The 12,020-nt window shown below is 50.0% G+C and overlaps 1 protein-coding gene across 1 annotated transcript in view; it reads right to left on the reverse strand.

The window, feature by feature from the left end:
* MED27 (mediator complex subunit 27) overlaps positions 1-12,020 on the reverse strand; it is a 217,864-nt gene that overhangs the window by 16,153 nt on the left and 189,691 nt on the right. The window contains exon 5 of the mRNA XM_052648583.1: positions 3,897-3,938. Within this exon, the coding sequence (XP_052504543.1) occupies positions 3,897-3,938 (42 nt within the window). The remainder of the gene's footprint in view (positions 1-3,896; positions 3,939-12,020) is intronic.

Raw genomic sequence — 12,020 nt, forward strand, 5'->3', positions numbered from 1 at the left:
CCACGCGACTATGATGAGCCGGAAAACTTTATTGATAAAAGATTCAACTCAATTTTGTGCTACGTCATTTTCCAATATATTTCTTCATTTGACAGCACACAGACCATGTTTCGGGAGGGAAGGGAGTGGATTCTGTAATCCAGTAACCATTACCTGCCCCTGAAAAGAGAAAAAGGACCTTAACATCACCCGCCTTTCGTTCTCATCAGAAAGCACACTCTCCTGCCTCCAAATTGTCACTCTCTAATCTAGTGCGGGTCAGTCTCAGAGGTCAAGTCCATTTAGTTAAAATACAGGTGAGGGGAGGGATGACACCGGAGCCCGAGAAAGGGCTCTGCACAAACACAGACAGCACGCCGTTCACCGGCTGAGACAGAATTCCCATCGCTTCTTCCACTTCTGCTGCTTTGAACAGGTTACATAAACTACAAGGAGGGAAGTAAGTGGTGGGTGCTCCAGAGTCTCCCCGACTAGTTAAGATCAAATTTTAAACCCCGCCACACCGTGTTTGTAATTTTGAAGACACATAAAGAGCGCTTGGCAGGTTATTTTTAGGGGCAGTAGAATACAAATATAGCACTGTCTCTCTAAATCTGTGCTTCACCAAATCTGTGTTTCACACATTTTACAACTTCCTAATAAACTTTCCGCTTGCATTCAAAAATACTTAATACCACACAGAATGTTAAAAAATTTATTTGCCAAGGCAAGCCTGGGCAAGGCCCTCCCTCATGAAGGGTATTTGAACTGAAATTGGACCATTGTTAAAATCCCAGATTGTGGTTCTGTGATGCTGGGGAGTGGGGGGCGGCGGTGGAGGGGCTGAAGTCATCACCTGCCTTCCCTGGAGCCGGAAAGTAACCAAGTGCAAGACCAGAGGACACGGAGATAAACCAGGTTAAACAAACAAACAAAGCCAAAACATTTTAGCGTTCCTCACTGTGAAGGGGAAACAAGATACAGATACTGAGCAGCGTTCCTTCTCCTTAGAATGCTTTTCAAACGCTGCTGGGGGAGAAACGACAAGAGCCGTTGGCACGGACAGAGTTAGCAGTGAAGGCCGAGGCTCTCTGTGAGCTGAACAGGTGCAGTTGGTCTGGTCACCTAGATAAGAGTGCCTGGATTAACACGGAGTCGCCCACGCTAGCCCCACGTGACTATGGCCGTCTTTCCTTTAGGGGCTGGACCCAGGGAGGGAGGCTGTTTTTTCCTTTCTGTGTCTGGGTACCTCAGTTGGGTAAAGATGTGTTGGAAGAGTCAACACTATGATTTTCCTTCTTAAGATGAATTTTAAATTTCAGACTAATTTCAGGTCTGTGGAGACGCTGCGGAGACGGCACACACAGTCCCACAGGCCCCTTGCCCCGCTTCCCCGCCGTTAGCATCTGTCATCATCAGGCAGGTTCATCACAGCGAAGAAACCGATGTCGCCTACTTGTTACTGAAGTCAAGCCCAGACTTTACTTGGATTTCATCAGTTTCTCCATTGGTAAGTCCTTCCTGGCTCTGGATCCAATCTGGAGCAGCACAGTGCCTGCAGCCGTGATAAGACCAGGACATTTTCCTGCTTGCACACGCTCCCTAGACAAGTGGGGGTGAGCCTCAGACCCTCCCCAGCCCTGGACATCCGTCTCTGGCTTCCCCCTTTCACTGGAGAGGGGTCCAGGGAGCGCTGCGAACTGAGGTACGTTAGTCACCATCAGGCTGGTCCATCATGCTCCTTTGATACAAAGCCCAGAAAGTGAAGACGCTCAGTCATGTCTGACTCTTTGCGACCCCATGGACTATAGCCTTCCAGGCTCCTCAGTCCATGGAATTTTCCAGGCAAGAGTACTGGAGGGGGTTGCCATTTCCTTCTCCTCAGGAGATCTTCCTGACCCAGGGATTGAACCTGGGTCTCCTGCACTGCAGGCAGACGCTTTACCGTCTGAGCCACCAGGGAAACCCATGAAGCCCAGGGCCCATGCCTTAACAGGAACAAGGTTTCCCTTTGGATGAGAACAATGTTCTAGAATGTGATAGAGGTGATGATTGTACAATGCTGTGAAAGTACTGAAAGCTAAGGAACTGCTGACTTTAGAATGATTAGAAATGGTTAGTTTTATGTTGTATGAATTTCGCCTCAACTGAAAAAACCACCACCACTATCCTATGCTGAGCTACCGGCACACCCCGGACACAGCTTTAACTCAAGTGGGGTAACTCGGGCCCAACCCTGAAGATCGTGTCCTTCCTCAACATCAGTCCTTCCAGTGGTTCTTCACTGAACTGAGAATAAAACTCAAGTTCTGCACCAGGGCTGAGGGGCACCTGCTGGCCGGGCCCCAAATCCCACACTCTCCCACCTGCCCTCCGTCTGTCTGCTGCACTGCATAGGACCCCGTGGTGTGCCAGGCTATGCCAAGTCCCCCGTCCACACGGGGTTCGGGGCTGTAGTTTCATAGCCTGGGACCCTCTTCCCGTGGCTTTCCATATGGCTAATTCTTCACCTGAGTCCTGTCTCGGTTTAACTCGTGCTGCACAAAGGACTCCTGCGACCACCCTGACATGAAGGAGACCCTCCTGTCCTCGACCACGGCCCCCAGGTAACAGCCTGGAGTCCCCTCCTGACCCTCTCCCTGTTCGTCTAGTTTCCCCTGTAGCACTGAGCCCAGAACCTGCACATGGCAAGGGGCAAATAAACAACTGCTGTTGACCGAGGAGGCAACAAGCGAGCTGACAGCCTCCTCTATCATTTGCACTGCTGGATGGAAGCGGACAGGATGGGAGCACAGGAGGAGGAGGCCGCTGCCCTGCCGTGGAGCTGGCCTGAGTGCTGTGGGAGGAGCCCTCAGAAGCCCCAGGTCCTGAGCTGGTCCAGGGAAGGGACACTTCCACCACTGGGAGCTGGGATATGGATTTCCTCTGGTCACATTCCCTTTTTTTCCTGACATCTCCCAGATAGTACTTCTCCTTCAGGAAGCCCGATACCTGAAAAGATGTCACTGTAGTACAGGGTGGGGTGGGGGCAGGGTGACGGGGTGGGGCGGGGCAGCCTGCCTCCTTCAGCCCATCCTTAAGGCACATGTATAGATTACAGGGCTGTGGGAAACTGAATTTAAAAACTGTGCAGTGGGACTTCCCCAGTGGTCCAGCGGTTAAGAATCCACCTGCCAAGGCAGGAGACAAGGGTTCAAGCCCTGGTCCGGGAAGATCCCACATGTTGGGGGGCAGTTAAGGACCACAGCCACTAAGACTGCAGGCCCTGGAGCCCAGTGCTCACAGCAAGGGAAGCCAGTGCAGTGAGAAGCCAGTGCTCACAGCAAGAGAGGCCAGTGCAGTAAGAAGTCTGTGCTCACAGCTAGAGAGGCCAGTGCAGTGAGAAGTCTGTGCTCACAGCTAGAGTAGCCCCGCTCCCTGCTACTAGAGGAAGTCCACACGCGGCAACGAAGACCCAGCACAGCCAAAAAGAAATAAATACTAAACAAACAAACAAAACTGTGGGTTAATCTTGGGGGAACTCAAGAGCCTCTGACTTTTTCTTTAAACATGTAATTTATACATAGTAAAATTTGCCCTTTGTAGGCATTTAGTCTGTGAGTTTTGAAACATACAGTTGTGTGATCCCATAATTATGACAGAGAATATTTCTATCACCCAAACATGTTGTTGGACACCCCTCCGGGGACCAGCTCCTGCCCTCACTCCCAAGCCCTGGCAATCACTGCTCTGATTTCTGTCACTGATGTCTTGTCTTTTCCAGAATGTCACATAAATGGGATCCTACACTGAGCAGACTTCTGTGTCTGGCTTTTTCACTTTTTAAAAGGTCTCTGATTTAAAACCAATATTTCCACCTCAAAGTCATCGCATTTCCCTAAAAGCCTCTTGAGGAAGAAGCAAAAAGGAAAACTCACCTTTTGGAACACTTGATAGTTGGATTTGGACCATATATCAAGCTGTGGGGGGGAAAGAGATAAAATATTAGCATCAATTTTTGAACTGTGGACTCCAAGAAATGATACTGAAAAAAACCCTAGGATTGTAAGAAAACCACGTGCCGGGCTTTCTTCTTTATCAGCTGTGGTGATGTGAGGAGATGAACTGGAGAGACATAAAGAAGTCAGCTCGAGGCACCTGCCGCGCCCACGGCCCCGAGCGCACTGTTCTAACACTGACTCCTCCTCGGTGCTCCTGCACCACTCGATCGCCACGGTCAGTCCTGTCCCAGGACCTCTGCACCTGCGGCGCCTGGACTGCTTCCCCCACAAACCTTGCAAAGCTCCTCGTATACTTCCTTTGGCTCAAACGTCACTTGTCCAAGAGGCATCTCCCAGTTACTCTGTCTTAAAATATCATTCCCATACCTGTTGTCTTGCTTCTCTTTATCCTTTCAAAAATTAAATATTTTCATCGCACTTAAAACTGACTGATGCTTTTATTTCTTTTGTTTACACCGTCCTGGCACAGGATAGGGCCATGTCATAGGCATGTGTGGAGGAAAGCAGACCCCCACTGTTGAATACCTGATCCTGCAAGGCATGCCCTGGGCCTTCCATGTGCCCTCCCCCACCATCCCCAGGACGAGCCCGGGAAGCTGGTCCCATCAGCAACCTTCCTTCCCAGATGGTGAGACTGCGTTCGGCACCATTTGACTGCCCACGGTAATCTGGAGAAGCTTCTTATGGATGGGCTCGCTTGGCGGTGCTCAAACCTGGCTGGCATCAGAGGCCCTGAGGGGATTTTTTGTTTTTTAATCTACAGATTTCTTGGTCCCTTCCCTGGAATGTCTGAATCAGGAGGTCTGGAGTGGGCCCGAGAATATACCGCTGTGTCCATTTGTTTTTACAGGGCTCCACAGGCTCGCTGTGATAAAGCCCTGTGTCAGGAACCCTTGGTCGGGGAGACAGTGGTCTGAGATGGAATGTGGGCAGAGTTTAGGGTCCAGTCCTCGGGCCACAATCGGTCCTGCACGGGATGCTCCGTGGCTCAGTCTAACCAAAGCCATTCTGGTTTGACAGGTTGTATGAGAAATTAAATCAATGCCTTCTCACTGTTTCAAGAGGTTAGAACAAAAGGGAGTATGGAAAAATAGAATTACTCCCCACCCCCAGTACAGTGAGGAAACTGCAGATTAAAAGAGGGGCCATCAGGAGGTCCTACGGGTGCTCAGAAGTCAGCTTTAATGTACAAGTTCAAGAGTGGAGCAAATTGAAATGCCTGGTCAGTGTGCCTCTTGAAACCTGCCTTTGAGGTTGGCCAGCGGTCACGGCGGGAAGCTGAGACGTGGCTACTTCAGCCTGTGTGTTGTGTTTTGACTCTGGAGCGCCCAGGAGCATAAGGAGCCATCAGCTGGGAAGACTGCTCTAGGAAGACCAGAAGTGCTGCGCCTGGTGTGGGACAGGCCGGAAGTCTGTCTCTGTTCTGAGGGTTTTCTGAACACCATCCTCAGGAGGGAAAGGTGGGGCTGGGAGCAGGCATGCGTGCAGTTCTTCTGGCTCTTCCTGCTCGTAAGTAGAAGAAGCTGGGTGGTACGGAGGAGCCCCCGACCCTCTCCAGCCCTCGGCAGGTTCCTGCTGGAGAGGGTAAGTTTAGCAGATCCAAGTCCAGGAACGATGAAGGAAGAGCTGTGACTGAACACTGATTTCAATCAGCCTGCTTCCCGCCACACCCACTGCGGACCCACCCCCTTCCTGCATCTCCACGGGAGCCCCCGCCTGACCGCTCTCCTACTCTGGCTGAACTGCTCTCCAGAAAGAGGGTGTCAGTTTTTAGACACTACCCCTCACTTTAAGCTACTGGATGGAGTAAGAATTTTAAACCTCTTCAGACATTAGATTTTTTAATTGGATAGGTTAGCAATTTGAAGGGAGAAAAGTGACATGTTACCCCCAGATAACCGAAGGAAACCTCCAAATACACATATGAAGTTATTAATTTCCTACATTAGCAGTTCTGTTGAAGAAAACTGCTGGGCAGCCGGTGATATCTGGGAGGATAAGTGAGGTTCACATCATGATCTTAGTGTCGCGGTTTAGCCCAGAGCGTCACAAACGTTACATTTAAAGACTATTCAGACACTGCGGAAGGAATGAGAACGACTTTTTGTATCTTTTAGTCCTAGTGCCAAGATGACAGGGAGATGGCAAAGATTCTAAATCTAAATTTTGGGAAAAGTCACACCAGTGCCTGAACTTGGAATGAATCTAGCTCTTTCCATTTTCAGCCCACAGCTGCTGCTGCTGAAGCTCTCTGCTGCTGATCCTGCCTGGCTGTTCCCATCACACACAGGCGGACACAAACACAGGGCCACAGAAAGAGAAAAGAGGAAGAATATGCATAGAGACTGAGAAGTTAGTCTGCATTTAAAAGAGAAAATTATATACATGCATATAAAAAACAACCCAGCCCTTCAGAACCTGCAAAATGTTTTCAATGGAAAAATTATCCAGAGAGAAGTATGCACAGGTCTAATTAAGAGGCGGGCCCTCCGGCTCAACTGTGGCTTCTCAAAACATACTTCGCTCATTCCAAGTGAGCACGCTGCTCTTTTGGAAGGCGGTTTCAACTTACTATTCAGGACCCCAGGGACTGGTTCTGACCATCTGGGATAGAAGGACGTTAGGCAATGCAACTGTCTCCCAGGTGCGCGGGGCTGAGAGAGGAATCCAATGACAATGGCTTCCCCCTTTGCTGGGAAGGCACAGCAGGCAGTTTGTCCTTGATTTTCGGCTAGATTTATGCCGAAGAAAGCCGTTCAGGCAAGCGTTCTGGAGTCAGTGCCCTGCCTCTCCTCAGGGCCGGGAAGATTTCAGAAACTCATTTCAGGGAGCCGCGACAGAGCCAAGTGAATATTTATCAGCTCGGCTTATTTGTTGCAGAGGAGGGCATGGCTACCGATTCTTTGTTGGCTGCAATACTCAAAAATGAGGATTCTGGAAGCTACAAAACTTTCAGCCCCCTGAATGAGAAACGATTCTAAACTATAGTGTCAAGAAAAACAAATGAAAGCGTCCCCTCAGTATTCTGGGCAGGACTTAGAAAGATCTTAAAACGGAAGAGCCAACTTTCCGGTAATTGGGGCTGAACCTGCCATCTTAGGAGCAGCCCGTCAGACTCCAGGGACCAGAGTGAGTACTTTACAGGTGGGAATGTGGCCTCTTCTCAGGTAAAATGGAAACACACCCCTCAACGACCAACTGCTTCCACACAGACACACCTGCTCTCGGGTTTCACGTCAGACATCAAAGGTCCTCTCGAGGCACAGGAAGAACAGTTACGGCCGTGACAGTTAATTTTACTCACCGAAGAGAAAAAGCTGAACATCCCCAGGTCAGCAGGCCGACGAGTTCTGACCATGACGCGGCCACCGCCATTGGCATCTCTGGCCCCACCAGGGAGGACGGATGCCGTTTGCTGATGACTGCGTGCTTAGCCTACTCTGACCTGTGCCGTCTTTCTAAATTCTCTCAGCAGTTGCATGGTGATGACAGAATTATTTCCAATTCACAGCTGAGGAAACTGAAGCTCAGAGAAGTTAAGGGACTTGTCCGACATCGAAGTTAATATGTGGTAGAGAATTCAAAATCGGGTCAGTGATTCTTAGTGAATCAACTTATGGTTGCTGGGGAAAGGATGGGGGGATGGGACAATCAGGGAGTTTGGGATGGACATGTACACACGGCTCTATTTAAAATGGATAACCAACAAGGACCGACTGCATAGCACAGGGAACTCTGCTCAATGTCATATGGCAGCCTGGATGGGAGGGGAGTTTGGGGGAGAACGGATACATGTGTATATATGGCTGAGTCCCTTTACTGTTCACCTGAAACTATCACAACGTTGTTAATTGGCTATATGCCAATACAAAATTAACAGTTAAAAAAAGAGAGGCTTCAGCTCTTAACCCAGGAGTAAGAGGGCCCTGCAGCTATAATCCAGATGGAAGGCGACTCACATGGTCCCCCCCAAGCTGTCACAGTTCAAAGGGCAGGGGGCATTCTTGCAAAGTTCAAGATGACAAACCTTCCAGGCCAGGTCATGTGACAACCATCGGCACTAAAATTCCTTTAGTGGCAAGTGAAATTGACAGCAGCTCATCAGAAAGTCATCAGTTCTTCATTTCAAAAAATATACTACAATGAACTATAAATGATTTTACACTGACACTTTCAAATAAAACTCGTCTCACAGAGACGTCAACTTCTATAGCTTTCATTTCCTAGTAGCTTCATCCTGCAAGGTCAACAGGTGATGGGTCAGGAGGGGCGGGGTGCTATAAACCTGCAATGGTGATGGACTCCTCCACGGTCATCCAAGTCAAGCCACAAACTTCTACTGGGTCATCTGCTTAAGTCTGCTCACTCTCCCCCGGAGAACAGAAAAGTGAAGGAGCTTCACAGGTCTGTTCTTCTTCAACTTTTCACTTTCAATCAGGACATACATTCGTTACTAAAAAAAAAACTGCTGAGAGCGCCATTTCAGGGCATCCTCGGCATAGGAATTAAACCGGATTCCCCTTCCCCAGCTTTCACCCTTCCCCCATAAGTAACAAGAGGCCATTTTTCTGAAGGTCGTCTGAACAATTTCAAAGGCTATAACAAATCAAAATGTTCCCTGCATCTAATATCAAACGGGGCTGATGCCAACACTTATTAGAGAAATCAGATTCAAGCTTCCCCCAGCCTCCTCGACCCAAACACACACACACATCCAACTTTGAAGTGGGAAGAATGCGGGGATCAGAAATTACCCTGGAGACAGCTCTGGCTGTCTTTGAAGGTTCCCTTTGATACCACCATTTCTTCTCCTCTCCTGCACTAGGAGGCTAAAAGCTGCTTTTTTTTTTATTATTGATATGGGGTAATTAATGAAGCTATAGCATTAACATAACCTAAATCCCCTAATAAGATAAATTCAACGGAGACACTTGCATTTTTTTCCAGCTAGGTCTGACTGTGTGGAGTCAGAACAATGGCCAGGTAGTCAACCTCAGGCGGACTCTCAGCATGCTGAGTCAGGGCTCTGGGCTCCTCCCTGACAACAGTGCAGAGCGGGGCGGCAAGTCTCAGCAGCATTTTTATATTTTATTAGAGGAATTACTCTGCTGGTGCTTGGCATCAGAAGTCCGCATCCAGGTAAAGAGGACGGTCGGGGCAGAGGTGGTGGTTGTTAGTGCAGAGTGACAGGTAGGCTTGGTGCGACTATAATGGGTGGGGGCGGGGAACCTGCCAGAGCTGGGAATTGGGGGTGACTCAGAGCCACTGTTGTGTCAAAGCAGCTAAGTAAGCCTTTTAGAAGCTGGTTGCTTTGGATTTGGAAGACACAACTGCACAGGCAGGAGGAATTCGGACCCTTGGAAGCTGAGGCAAGGCTTTCCAAGCCACAGCCACTGGGTCCGGGCAGCAGTCCACCCCAGGCAAGCGCTCAGGCACCAGCTCAGCAAATGCAGGGCTGTGCCTCTGGAACAGCACAACTGCAGGCGGAGACTGGCTCTCACAGACCACACCTCGAGCGCCAGTGTCCTCCGAATGCCACGTTTCATCTGGGATGCGCCAGACGGTTCAACACACAGACGACACTAATGCAAGTGTATATAGACACTGAAGTTCACATATACCAGGATCGCTTCTAAAAACAGAACACTAATAATGTCTGCATGACTTTCTTTTTATCATTTGTAAAGTACTCTGAAAAAAAAGGGGAGGTGGCGCTGATTAAATTGGCTAGGCATAGTTTCTAGGCAGAGCAGTCATGTGAGTGCTTCTCTGCCAAATGTGGTAGATGTGCCTTTAAAACAACAAGTGGACTCCATCCTCTCAGCCCTGCTCTTCTGACTTCCAGGGTCCCTGCAGATCACTGGGGCCAATGTATGCCATTGTAACAGGGAGCAGGGGGCCTCCCGAGTCCCCTCTGTGAAATGACTCGGGAGAATTCAGGCTCCCGGGCACACATTCACCTTCCTTCTGGGGAACAGAGACCCACGCTCCTCTCTCATCAGGAAACTGGCCCGTGTGCACGTGTGTGCCTCCTCTGTTCTTTCCTCATGACGAAAGACCCTGATGGTGGGAAAGGCTGAGGGCAGGAGGAGAAGGGGACGACGGAGGATGAGATGGCTGGATGGCATCACCGCCTCGATGGGCATGGGTTTGGGTGGGCTCCGGAAGTTGGTGATGGACAGGGAGGTCTGGCGTGCTGCGGTTCATGGGGTCACAAAGAGTCGGACACGACCGAGCGACTGAACTGAAGTGATGACGTCAGTCCCCGCTGCTTTGTCTAGTACCCATCTCTAATTTCCTTCTTTGTTTCCTGTCTCTAATTTCTGACTCTCCACTCTTCCATCCCAGCTAAAGCATTTTCACATCCCCAGGGGGCTTTTTCATTATCCCCTCCCAACACATTATTACTCTCCTGTGCTCCAGGCCCTGATGTGTATCCACAGGAGGGAAAGGCACTCTGGACCGAGCCTGGGCCCTGGGGGAGCTGCTGGCAGAGGGAGGTTTGAGACCCGGCTCCGCGTGTGACTGGGGGCAGCCACTTTGCCACTCTGGGTCTCAGGCTCCTTACTAGGAACATGAGTCTCACAGTGGTCCCTGGGGTTCCGTGGCCACTGGAGGTGAAGTTTGCTTTGTACAAGGGCTATCAGAACACACATGGAGTACACCAGTATTTCTATTAATTATGAGGTAGACACGTCAACAACCAACTAGGACGTACTAGTTCTAGTACCAGAAAATGATTGTTCAAAACACTACGGAGGTAAGAATGATGGTGATAATTTGTGCAATAAGTTGAGGGAAACCCAGGCCTGCCATCTCTGGAGCCCGTGTGCATAGAAGAGGCCTCCAGGGGAAGGGTGACAGGATGAGAAGAGAGATGGCATTCGGTCAGTGCAAAGGGAAGAGTAAGTATGTCAGGAGGTGCAAACATCCCAGGTCAAGGGCGCAGAGCAGGTGTTCAGTGTGTGGAAGAACCTGGAACGTCCTGAGAACCACAAGGAGCGCAAAAGGCCGGAAGGTAAGACAAAACATGTGCAGAGAATGACGGCAGATGAGGTCAGGACAGGGGGCAGGAGCCAGGATCCCAAGGCATTTCTAGGTCTTGCTAAGGGGTCTGGATTTTATTCTAAGAGCAAGAGATTTCAGAAGGGTGTTTTGCCAAACGCCGATGTCACAACGCGCTCCAAGAATAAAGGAAGAAAAAAAACGGATGGTCAAACTGTGGTCAGGAAAAGATTGCATACTACATACCCGTCTTGGGAGATTCACAAAACACACGGGCAAACTCCAATCTCTAAGAATTTCTACAGTAAAGAGTCCCACTGAACTTTCTCTAACCCCGAGTTTCCCAAACTCTTTTCATCACGGACTGCTTTGTGCCCAACGTCTACTTACATGCCTCTTTTCTGCTCTGGGCAATGGGGGGTTGGCAGAAAGCAAGAAATCACCCCCTTGACTGTGTATTCCAGGAAGACAGCTCTGGAGGCCAAGTGAAGGACAGACGGGGGAGGGAAGCAGGACTAGACACAGGAAGTGAGGAGGCCAAGGCTGCAACTTGGTGGAGAAACAAGGAGAACTGAGGAGAAGTGGAGATGGATGGGAGGCGCCTGGCTGCAGGGATAAAGAGGGAGACTCGCCAGAGCCTGCCAACAGACTCTGAACGGAGGAGGCAGGCCTGAGCAGTTGGCTGGCACAGTCACCCTGGGTGAGGACTGGCCCAGGGGTGTTGAGGCTGATTTTGGACAGGCTGAACCTGAGGTCCAGCTGGGGAGGAGGTCTGACTCTGACACACATCAGTGGGGATCTCTACGAGGGGACGCGGGAAACCACAGGGACACGAGGGTGGCTGAGAGGCAGGACTGTAGCGGGGAGGGAGCCCCTGGGGAGTCTGGGAGTCATGCGGGTAGAGGGGAGGAAAGGAACTACCTCAAACAGCTGAGAAGGAGGAATCAGAGAGAAATTCTGGAACATAGACACTTGAGACCATTCCCTAACTACCGGATTTAAGTGCAGAATAAAAATAATACTAGTTATCACTTA

This window comes from Budorcas taxicolor, chromosome 11 (genome assembly GCF_023091745.1).
Source record: "Budorcas taxicolor isolate Tak-1 chromosome 11, Takin1.1, whole genome shotgun sequence".
In the NCBI taxonomy this organism is placed as follows: domain Eukaryota; kingdom Metazoa; phylum Chordata; class Mammalia; order Artiodactyla; family Bovidae; genus Budorcas; species Budorcas taxicolor.